Genomic DNA, 12,460 nt, shown 5'->3' with positions numbered 1-12,460 from the left:
CGTGAACACCTTATGCAAATATCTTAATCTGACATGAGCACCATGAGTGTAGTCCATCTCCTCCACAATACTCCCTGGAGTAACTCCTAAGTTCTCTACCAACAAGTTCAGTGCCTCCTATTTGCTGCACCTCTCATGTTCTAAAAACCTCTATCTTATCGAAAGATGCAGCAGGCACGCGACACCGTCTAGTGTGATCTTCATCTCACCACGTGGTAGATGGAACGATGATGTCTCATGATGTCATCTCTCAACAAAAGCGTTAATCATTATATGATTAACCGTAGTATATCCACAAAGGATCAAATCTTTCAACCCTGAAAGCAGTAAGAACTCTTGAAACTATAGTTCAGGGAGAGTTACCAGACGAGTGATCTTCCACGCATGATTAATAATCTTTGGCAGATCACGTTCCTACATACATGATTTAACAAATGTAATTCAACCAAGTAAAATTTAATAGTTAAATGCAATATTTACCTAAGTCTCTCATATATGTCTGGAAAAGCATTGGGTGTGTTTAAGAAATTCCCAAATAAAACACCATTAACCTATCCCATTTTACCCGAGTTTGTCCGAGTTTAGTATAGTGAAGAAGTCTCGTTAAAGTAATCTTGACACACAAGGAGACAAACCCGCCCCAAATTATCATCAAGTTACTTATCTTACCACAGAACCACTCACTCACTCACCGGCACCGCTCCAATGGTCCTCTGAAACCTTCTTTCTTCCAATGTCCATTCGAGCAGTTCACACCCGCTCCTTCTTCCTCCCTTCTCCCCCTACTCTCTCCTCCATCCCCCGCCTTTTCCCCTCTTACCGCCCTCTATCCGCCGTCCGCTTCTACCCTCCTACCTCCTCCTGTCATGGCTGCCGCACTCAAACACGCTCCATCCAAAGCCTATTCGAAAGCGTCATGGAAGAGCTCAAAGCCAAACGCAAATGCCGCAAAAAAATCGTAATCGTTAACGGTTCATCTTCCAAGTACGTTTTCCTTCCTTTTGATTTGTAGAAACTCATCATATCATACATAAGCTATTTTGGAGGGCTTGTGAAAATAAGCTGAAAATATTAGTGATTAAATGTATTTTGCTTTAGTTACTATCTTAATTTGTTTTTTTGGTTTGACAGTGCGGAACTGTTGAATGAACAGCTTATTGAAGATAGACTTGTGAGCCGTTCATTGGAAAAAGGTTTGCTTTTGGAATTCAAGAAAGATTCTGAAAGAATATTGTTAGCAGTTGCTCAAAGACCCGATGGCAAGAAGAACTGGATGGTTATAGATCAGGTTCTTGTTGAAACAGCATAATGCGGCATGTTTAATAGGTTGCTAGGTGTTTGGGACTTATTGCATTGTTATTAAATGCTAGAAACTTTTAGATTTTATGCAGTCTGACTGTATCTTGAATTTTTGTACTGAAGAATGGCGTCACTAGTTCCATCAAGAAGCAACAAGTGACATATATTGTTCCTGGTATATCCAATTTTGACCAAGCAGAGATCGCAGCCTTTGTTCAGAAAGCTCAGGACAACGTGGTAAGTTTCACAATTGAATCGTAATAGATATCATAAATTATAGCTTTCTTTCTTCTGTCTGTATGTAAGTTAAGTACTGGATGATATGATGCAGGACCCATCACTACTTGAATTTGCTTGGAGTGAGCTACTGGAGAAGAATAAGTCTGTGACAGTTGAAGAGATGGCTGAGGTAATATCATCTCGCCTTCTGAACTAGATGTCAAAGTATGTTTCGATATCCTTACATGAAATGATTGTTCTGCAGATAATTTTTGGCAGGTGTGAGCCTCTTGAGAGTTATTCTGCTCATCTCTTGCTATCAAAAGATGAAGTATACTTTACCATAGTCGAGACTACAGGACTGCGTTGCGTTTATGGACCTCGACCAAATGAGCAGGTAGATGTATTACTTGCAAATGTAAAGTATCTTAAAAAAAATCTGTTTTATTATGCATCTAAGTTAGTTAACAAATATATGCTCTCTGAGGACGACGTTAATAAGTTAGCAAAAGTTTACAAAAATATATATATACTCTACATACATGCGTAATATTTGTTAATCGACATTGATATTTTTTATTATTAATTTATTATTAACATCTAACATAACAATATGTGCATATGAAAATAAATCCTTGCCAAAAGATACCTGTGGTCATAACCAAAAAGCGTATTGCCATATCTTTCTCTTATCCATATAAAAAAATTGTTTTCTTTGTAAATGTATGTTACACATGTGTTTTTTCCCTAACCAATATCGAAAAGTCACAATAACAATAGTCCTATTTAAAATAGGTCTAAATTCTGTTTAATTGCTATCTATTTACTGTGCACCACCATCATCAAATGGATCTTGTACATCTTCCCTACTATCCCGCAACCATGTTTCTCTTAGTTTTATATCCTCAACAAATAAAGGAGTAGAGTGTACTATAGTTTTGTTCGCAACCTGAAGAACAAAGTTGTGCAAAATCTTTTCAAGACAAGTTTTTGGAGTTTCTCCTGAAGTACCGGAGAAGTGTCCCAAGCATATATGTTAATATTTTGTTCTAAAAATTTAAAATGTTGGAAGATATTGTGTAGATAGGTATTGTGGAGTATCATAGACACGCCAGTATTAGATACAGCCTACAGGTGCGACATGCTATTTTAATAATTTTGGAGTATCTGGCCTTCATAGATAGCCTTGCATTATTTTGGTTATTTTCACCCGTTTTGGATTTTTTTTTTTTGTAAATTGCGATACCAAAACAGTATTTTGAAGCAAATTCTTATGATTGGTTGTTCATTAATTTGTTATCTATCTGCTGAACTTTATCTCATTCTCAAGTTGTGAGGAGCTACTCGTTATGTAATGAAAAAGAATATAAAACATTGTTATTATGGTATCTTTCTCATATGAATCATAGGTTTCTTTGACACTCAGCTAATTTGGGATTAAATTAGGCTTTGGCTTCTCTTTGTTGCAAAACATGTGGTCCTTTAAGGTGGTTTTCCTATAAATATGTTGAGGGATTGGGCAGTCTAGGTACAATGTTGTTTTGTCAAGGAGGCCTTGTTATTCTCCAAAGTTTACTTGCAATCTCTCTGTTATTGTCATAGAAGTTAGAAATAGGGAAAATTGCTTTCAATAGTTAACAAGATGCATTGAGAGGTGTGTGCCAGAGGAAATTATATTTATTGCCGCTGCTCTGGTCATCTGTTAGAATTTGTGCTCACGAAACTTTATATTTTGTTTGTCTTGCTTGTAATTTTACAAAGTCTAAGCAGAAAAAAATTTCCCTTTTATTTTGTTTATAAAAAGGCAGGTTGAGGAGCTTATTCGTAGGAAGGTTGCAAAGGAGGCTGCTGAGAAAGAATATCAGGAGTTTATTAAACTGTTGGGCTCTGCAAAATCAATGCCTTTACAAGATAAACCTTCCAAATCTTCCTGGAAGGATGACGAGAAAATTTGGAGCAGAATTGAGTCACTTGAAGCATATGCTATTGATGATTGTGAAAGTGATGAACAAAGAAAAACAGCTGTGATGGTAACTTTTTCTCTCATAGTTTGTTTTGATTTATTGTTATATTTATCAATTGACGTGTCTCTTTGTGTGTGTAACTAATAAGAAACCATAGGACATGCCAACAACAACCACCAAGTCTTATTCCATTAGGAGAGGTCAGTTACACGGATCTGTTGATGCCACAAAGTCCTTATAAAATAGTATGGAGGCATAAGAAAGTAGGGAGGAGAATCCACAAATTAGATTCAGTAACTTTTTCAAATTGGAGTCATTGTACTGTATTTATGCTTAGGAAATTTGATCAACTCCAAGCGTCGATTAAAACTTACCCAAATAATGCTCTAATACTGCTTTCTACAAGGAGAAAAACTGATCTTGATGTATTCAGTTGTCTTTTTACTTGGACGATTAGTAGAAAAATCATGAAAGTTTAGTTGGAAGGGATTTTGAAGGGTCATGTGGGTAGAACATCTAAAGGGTATGAGAGTCTTATGATGTTGGTTGATCCTTGTAGTTTATCTCATGTAGTTAAAGCCTGGTTGTTATTGTAATAATACATCTCTAAATTGTAGAATGTAGACTCTTATACATGTCACCAAAGTTAACTTTCTTGTTCTTCTAATAAGTTCACCCCCCATGCGTTTTTCAGATACTAAAGGAAATGGGTCTGGCCAAAACAGCATCTTCAGCTGTAAATCTCTTGATAGATATTGGGTATTTTCCTGTACACGTCAATCTTGATTTGTTGAAGTTGAGTATTCCCACTCATCACTTCGAAAAGATCACATCAGCTGCTCAAAGTCTTCTATCAGACTCATCTGATCCAGACGAGGTGATTTTATTTGTTTGATTGCCTCATGATATTGGTCAAAAATCAAAATTATCTAATAGTTCCTAGGTCTGGGTTCTTCATTATGATATTTAGACATGTGCATGGATTTGAATTTATAATATTTTTGACTATTTTAATATACCTGGGCACTCTCATCCTTCGAAACCTAACATCACTCAGAATATTAGTATGGAATTGATGCGTGCTAACTGAGTTTTTTTCTTTGACAAGTTTGTGCTGTAATATAATGCTAAGATAAAAGGTAACAAAAAAATTTGTTAATGAATAATTTTAACGAATACTGTTGTTAGCAATCAACTGTTCACTGCTTATTATCAATATATTTTTTAAAATTTATAAGTTCCGTGGTATTGCTATATTCATCGGTTAAATGTGACAAGGAATAGGGGAGATGTATTCAAGTGTGATGTTGTGTTGCGTTGAATACAAAGATGCAAAGAGTCAACATTAAAATAGGCTCAATGTTGCAGATATGGCAATGTAGAAGGTATGGGGGCACAAGGCAAAATAGGAAAAAGTTGACGTAGTAAAGTACCCTATTATGGATAACATGGTAGAATAGAATAATACCTTAGAAAGTTTGGTTGTGTGTGGATAAGACCTGATGATGGCCTGGTAAGGTTAGTAGATCAGATGGAGTGTATTCCAATAGTTAGAGGTTGATGGGAACCTATAAAAAGTATAGGGAAAACGATTAAAATAAATTCAGATTTAAATGGTTTGTGATAGGAGACTGTGATGATGTATGATCCATATCTTCAACTCCATCTTTGTTGTTTATCATTTTACTAGACAAAGTTGGAAGATGATATTGTTGGAAATTTAAAGTTGAATGTTCCAAATTGGTATGTATGACCAACAAGGTCTATACTAAGAATGAAAATTTTGAATATCCAGATATCTTGTCTTGCATTTTAATATCCTATTGAGGGATAAGGTGGTTTGGGAGGAGGTACAGGTGGGTTGGAGGGATAAGGACTAACGAGTTGTACCTTCAACTCCCTCTCCCACTAAAATTTCTAACAATTAATCTCTAACATTTGTCTTTTTAAAAATCTTGATATCCTACGCTTTTTTAGTGTGTATGTGCCAATTTTCTCATAGAAACCTGGATTAAGCAGATTCTTCCACTAAACACATGAACCATATGACTTCTTGTTGTTTTAATTTGCTATATAGCTGAACTCAAACTTTTCATACATCTTGATATTTTCCTTTTCTTTTGTAATTGCTTTGAATCCTCCGATGGTTACCTAGACACATCTCAATATTTTTGCAATTATATAATTAATGTTTTACTATGTTTAGGTTAACAGGAAGGACCTTACTAACCTGAAGGTCTATGCCATTGATGTCGATGAAGCTGATGAGGTGATCAATCAATCATTTTCTATTGGTTTTAATGAGATTCTTGCAATTGTTGCTCCATTTATTTAAGGGCCCTGGCATTTTATTAACTTACTAATAATATGTAGCTTGATGATGCTCTAAGTGCGACAAAGTTACAAGATGGTCGAATTAAAATTTGGATACATGTTGCAGACGCAACGAGATATGTTCAACCTGGAAGTATTGTGGATAGGTATGTTATTGACGTTCAAAGAGACATTTTATTAGATGTTTGATGTCATGTTCTTCCTTAATGTCCTTAATGGCACACAGGGAGGCTATGAGAAGAGGAACTTCTGTTTTTTTGCCCACCGCTACATATCCTATGTTTCCAGAAAATCTTGCTATGGAAGGTATGAGTTTGAGACAAGGGGAGCTTTGTAATGCTGTAACTGTATCAGTTGTGCTGCATGACGATGGCAGGTAAACTTAAATTTGTCGATTGCATGTGGAAAAAATTCACTCAATAACACATTAGCACTATTAACATGAAAATCCACTCAACCTTGCTATGTTGCTTATATTAATATTATTTTAACTTGAAAGTGAGAAAATATGGAAAAACTAAACATTGTTTTTTATGATCCAAAAATGTATAGACATCGGTTACACTTTTATAGACTAATATAAATAAAGTAAACCCTATTAATAGTTATTCTAGAATTAAGGGAAATCTGAAAAACATGGAAATAAACCTATTGTAAAAACTAAGGAAGTATAGTAGTACAAACAAGCGGTCATCAGGAGACATGCAGAATTGATAAGATGGGGGTAATAGTATATGTATAATAGTCAAGAAAAATGCATTTGCTAGCACTACCTGACAATTTATCTAGTCCTGGAGTAAGATCTTATATAGACAAAATGGAGCCAGAGACACAAGGTGAAATAGTTTAAAGAGGCTCTCCTTGAAACAACCGGGGATGTGGCACTTCATCACTCTTTAGAGAATATGATGACATTCTGCTTATCAGATAATCATAAGTGATCAAAACAACACCTTAGAATCGTTCTTATATACAAAAAGAGTTGGTAGTAAAAGTGCAGAAAAATCAAGAGTACAAATAAGTTGATTGGCTGGAACTAAATTAAAGGATCAATCAGGCACAGAAGATCAAAATTTAAAGATAATGAAGGAAAGGGGTTGGCTTGACCAATGTCCACAACTTTTTCTTTAGAATCATCAGCAAGGGTGATGTGGTGTGAGTGCTTGTGTTGTAATATCGAGAAAAGTGAGGAACGTTTAGCTATGCGGAAGCACTAGAATCCAAGATCCAAGACCAAAAGGAATGGCAAGTAAGAGACAAACCCTAAAACTACATCACCTGTGAATACTACACCAGTTGAAGCTTGCTGAGCTGTCTTGGGTTAGAGATACTCTTCATGTTCAACGTTGGACAAATAGCTTCCAGTGCTTGCTACGATTGGTTTTTCAGAAGTAGATGAATAAGAGGAAGGAACATTTGCGGACTTCTTAGGGAGTTCAATCAATTGGTAAGTGGTAGCAGTTGTCTTGGATGTGTTGCATATGTTCAGTACAAGATCTATGTACAACTATTAAACAATAAACAACTTATTTTCATCTTAAGTACTAGTGCTTATTAATACAAGTGCTCATGCATAAGTTTACATAAGCGATTTCGATAGCAAACAATAAAATAACATTAAATTGATTTTGTATACACTATAAGCTGTTTTTATAATATATCTTGAAACAATTATGAAAATAAGTTGAAAAATGTTTATTGAAAATGTCATAAACTGTACTTATAAATTCTCCCAAATAGTTTCACAAAACTTATGTCAGTAGATAAGCTCATATAAGCTAATCCAAACAGGCCCTAAGTCTACAACCTCTTCTGCCATTACTTTGATCACAACTTCAACCTCCAAGGCATATTAGATGACAGAGTATTTTGAGCTTGGTTGAAAGATAGCCAACTGCTAACGTAGAAACTGGATAATGGGCACACATTAAGCAACCAATGAAATCTTTCGCTGTGGATACATTGAGAGTTGTCAAAATTTGATTTTGGATAGATTAAAAAATTTAGGTCATTAAGGACAGTGTAGTCAAGATAGAGTGCCGGATCATAAGATCTTATGTGCCAAGGATGCCTGAGAGTGCTACGATCAGAGAAAGATTGTTTTCGTCGCCGATGTGGTCAAGATTGTAAAAGAAAAGTGTTGGGCCTTATATCTGGGCCCAAATTAAAATTTTCATGTTGTTGTGTATGTGTGTGTATAAATATATATGAAATTACCATTTTTCCCTTCGGTAGGATCTTACGTGTCGTGCTAATGTTCCGAGTTTTACGATTTTTCACAAGCCGACCGATCCTACTTAAGTTCTCGTGCTTGACTACATTGATTAGGGATAAACATCATGCATACACTTCACGTTACTAAGCTTGTTCTCCATCTTGGTGAGATCAACACGATTAAAAATTAACTCGCCTCATAATTGGTGGAGTGTGCTCTGTTCAAATACTTTGGGAAGTCATGACCGGTCATATGAAGTGTAAACTGCACGTTAAATGCAAAACGTTGACTTCACACCATGAGTTTCCTTCTATATATCATAGAATTGGATAGGATAGGATGTCTTTTAAGTATGAAAGTGAAGCAATAATTAGATTTTACCAAGTCCACAAGATGTGAGCTCTGATACTAACTTTGCCAGAAGGAGTGAAATTTCTACCTAATTGCTTGAGAGATTCACTCCCAGCTCTGTAAATTTATAACCATATGTTACGATTTGAATCCCTTAACTATAAGGAATTTAAATCATCTTATACAGCAAGGAATGTTCCATAATTTAGTAATTACATAGAGAAAAGGTATACAAAGAAAGAAGGAAGAGGAGAATTATTGCGTACAGAAAATATATACAAGGAAAAGGAATATTTACACAGGATACAAGGAAAGTAGGAAATAATATAACTTTGAAAATCTCAACAATATTAACATCTATGATTATTAATTTTAGAGATGTGAATATATTAATGATATTCTTTGTGCATTTAATAGCATTGCGGAATGTTCAGTGTTCAACTCCGTGGTTAAACCAACATACATGCTAACATATGAGAGTGCATCAGAGTTGCTCTATTTGAACCTTGAGGAGGAGGTTGAACTTAAAATTTTGTCTGAGGCTGCAAATCTTCGGTTAAAATGGCGTCGCCAGCAGGTAGATTGTTTCTTTTTTAAATTTTGATCATAAATTTTATGTTTTTAGTGTACTTATGGTTTTTCTTCAGCTCTTTTTATAAAAGGAGGTGCTTCTTATGTCTGCTTCTTGGAACAAAGATAAATTATTTAATCACATTTGATAAGAACTTCTAGTTAACATCATCACTGATTCACAATTAATAGCTTTGCAGGTTTCATAACTGCCTAAATAAAGCATCACCTGTTACTTAAAACATCCAACAAGATTATTATTGAATTTTTCTAGGCCTCCAGGAGCGCTGGCCTATCCCCATGGATCTTAAAATTTTATTACTCTCGGATAAGTGATGAAAAATTGCATTTGTATTTTATATTTCTTTATGTTATTAAACAAAGCAATCACAATATTGTAAACTGATAGCGTGCTTTAATGGACACATGTTTATCTCTTTGTTTGCATTCACACAAATCACTTTAGATAGCTCCATAGTTAAAGCATCGAATGTGTACCGAGGCCGGGAGTTTTTTGAATTTAGAAATTTGAACCAAATTTGTGGAGTTAAATATTGTGAGAATTTATGGGGCTGTCTATTGAGTAATAGTTTTAGCTGAATGCTCGAGTATAAATATTACTTAGTAATTGACATCATGACTTATGGAATTAGCTATTTATTAGAAGAATATTTGAGTTAGCTGAAGTTATTGAGATTTATTAGCCTCTGACATTTTAGGATATCTTTCGATGCCTTTGTTAAGGGTGCAGTTGAGACAACAACAATAGAAAGTCGCATCAAAGTGTCTAAGCCAGAAGATCCAGAGCCATCAATAAACCTTTATGTGGAAAACCAGGCAGCCCCTGCAATGCGACTAGTCTTTGAGATGATGATACTTTGTGGCGAAGCTATTGCTACATTTGGATCTCGGAATAACATTCCTTTACCCTACCGGGGACAACCCCAATCAGATATAAATCTTTCTGAATTTTCCCATCTTCCAGAAGGGCCTGTTAGAAGCTTTGCCCTAATCAAGATAATGCGCGCAGCTGAACTTGATTTCAGGAAGCCAGCACGCCACGGGATTTTGGGAATCCCTGGCTATGTTCAGTTTACATCTCCCATCCGCAGATATTTGGACCTTGTTGCTCACTATCAGGTATATTGCTTTGAATTTTATAATTGCAAAAACAATAGATTACATGCCTTGATGCTTTTGGATGCCTGCTATGAAATTGTTTGGTAAATCAGCAAGAATCATCAAATTGATGGAAACTGGATTAAAAAATGTGAAACAAAGTGAAGCTTTTTAGTTCGCTTCACAAGGGACAGTATGCAGAATGGGACATTTTGGCATACCTGAATTGCCTATATGTTTCTGGAGGAATATAGCCATACAAAATCTAGTACCTATATTTCACTCATTTAACAATTTCTTTATAGGAATCCAATTACATAATTTCTTCTTTCCTTTTATCTTTCTTTTCCTTTGCTCTTTAGGATTTATATTTTGTCTCCATATTGTATTGTTTCTTTGCTCTCCATCATTAAGTCAGTATCCGAGTTCCTTAATTCTACATATTCAGGATAGCTCTTCAAATTATCCCATTTACTTTTCCTTTTAAATTTACCACATTCATGCTTCTTTAAATAAGTCACCAATAGTCTGAGAAATACATGCCCCGTGTTATTTATGTTGTGTAGAAACATTATTTGAGTTTATATTCATGCAGTGATTAGGACCTAGAAGACATGATTTATAGTTCCAATTATACCATACTTTAGTCTTTTATTGAATATATTGGCCGTCATACTCATACCAACACGTCTTATGCAATGTGATTAACTTCATCTTGGTATTTTCTTCTAATATGTTTTTCTGTCTGATTTGGTTGTGTCTGGAATGATCTTTTTCCTCAGCTAAAGGCATTTCTGAGAGGTGAGTCACCGCCTTTTACCTCTGGTAAACTTGAAGAGATAGCAGCCAATGTAAACGAGAAAGTTAAAGCAGCGAGGAAGCTCTGCAACAGCAGTCTCCGTTACTGGATATTAGAATATTTACGAAAACAACCAAAAGAGAGAAGATACCGTGCTTTGGTCCTTAAATTTTTGAAAGATCGGATTGCAGCTCTGTTATTGGTTGAGGTAAGCAGCAAATGGTTCCTACTATATAATTACAATTCCTATTATATTCATATTCGTAGGAGTAAGAATATTTACAATTCTTATGCTTTTTACTTAAGATCTAAGATACATTACATGACTGTGTTTAGATAACCTCGGTAATGCTCTTGCATTGTTTTTACACCATGCAACTGTGATATTGTATTGTTTTGAATCCTTAAGATGATTATCATTTGCAGGTTGGATTTCAAGCTACTGCTTGGGTCTCACTTGGAACACAGATAGGGGATGAAGTAATGGTTAAGGTTGAAGAATCACATCCACGCGATGATATTATTTATGTAAAGGAGATTGTAAGCCGATAACTTAATATATATGTTCTTGAAAGGTCCCTTTTCAATGTTCAACAGTTTGTTCAAAAGGCTAAGCTCAGTTCTATATTTATATCAACTAACACATGAACCACACTCTTTCCATTTGAGAGGATGGCCTTGTTGAATCCCACTCAGAATGGCTAGTTTGGTGCAACCCCGTCTCTTGCATGAAAGTGAGATCAAGCCTCACTTACCGAGTTTCAACATTTTAACATTTAAGTTGTTCAAATCTTGAAGAGCATATCTTGCAGGGAAGGACATGAATGTTTAGGCCTTTCATCATGCTGCCAAAGTTCATCATTATCTCCAAGTATGTAGTGAAAGAAAGTTAGCTGGTTTGCTCCCCGTCTGATAGCTTTGCTGTTATTATTGATTTGGTAAGATATTTCTGATTGAAGTGGTGGTAGTAATACATCACTAAAGTGAGCTTTTTCTCTCATCTTCTGCTGAAAATTCATGGCTGAGGGATTTTGTTTTTGTTAGATTTGTAAGATGGTAGTAGATAGCGGATTTCGAACCTTATCCCCCCTTATGACTCGGAACTTTTATATTTCACAGGAAAAATCTCAAAGCCACCTATTGTCTTTTATGTTATTAATTTACATTTGTCCGACATATGCCTGCTCTTTACAATTTGATACGAATATGCAGTTCATTTTTTTGCTGTTGTAATCTCAAAAACACTTGGTTCCATACAATTGGAAAAGTTCTAATGACCAAATGAAGAAGATACTCAAGTCAATCTTGTATGAAAATTCTAACTATGGAATGTGATAGAAATTGGCTTTTGGTACATTTTATTTTTGGTCTCTTTCAAAATCTTTCTTTTTTATAATACTCTTAAAAATGAAAATATGAATCATAATATTTATTTCCCTTTCTCCCACTTGCAACTCTAAAATTAATCCTAAAACAAATTTTTGATGATGAGTGCCACTTGGACTCATTGCTCTTAACTAGGCATAATTTAAGGGAATTGCATCTCTCACCTAAAGTGGTTATTAGATGCATTAAGTAGTTGATATACTA

The 12,460-nt window shown here is 35.1% G+C and overlaps 1 protein-coding gene across 1 annotated transcript; it reads left to right on the top strand.

Moving 5' to 3' along the window:
• Positions 1-609: 609 nt before the first annotated feature.
• LOC131636011 (ribonuclease II, chloroplastic/mitochondrial-like) lies at positions 610-12,224 on the top strand. The gene is made up of 14 exons (XM_058906640.1): positions 610-984; positions 1,132-1,288; positions 1,423-1,536; positions 1,631-1,708; positions 1,784-1,915; positions 3,327-3,548; positions 4,177-4,359; positions 5,689-5,751; positions 5,856-5,962; positions 6,043-6,192; positions 8,800-8,959; positions 9,697-10,092; positions 10,854-11,078; positions 11,297-12,224. The coding sequence occupies exons 1-14, from the start codon at positions 734-736 to the stop codon at positions 11,420-11,422; spliced, it is 2,364 nt and encodes a 787-aa protein (XP_058762623.1). The 5' UTR covers positions 610-733; the 3' UTR covers positions 11,423-12,224.
• The last annotated feature ends 236 nt before the right edge of the window (positions 12,225-12,460 follow it).

This window comes from Vicia villosa, unplaced genomic scaffold (genome assembly GCF_029867415.1).
Source record: "Vicia villosa cultivar HV-30 ecotype Madison, WI unplaced genomic scaffold, Vvil1.0 ctg.001616F_1_1, whole genome shotgun sequence".
Lineage (NCBI taxonomy): Eukaryota > Viridiplantae > Streptophyta > Magnoliopsida > Fabales > Fabaceae > Vicia > Vicia villosa.
Note: the sequence above shows the minus strand (reverse complement) of the source record. Positions and strands in the feature narration are given on the sequence as shown.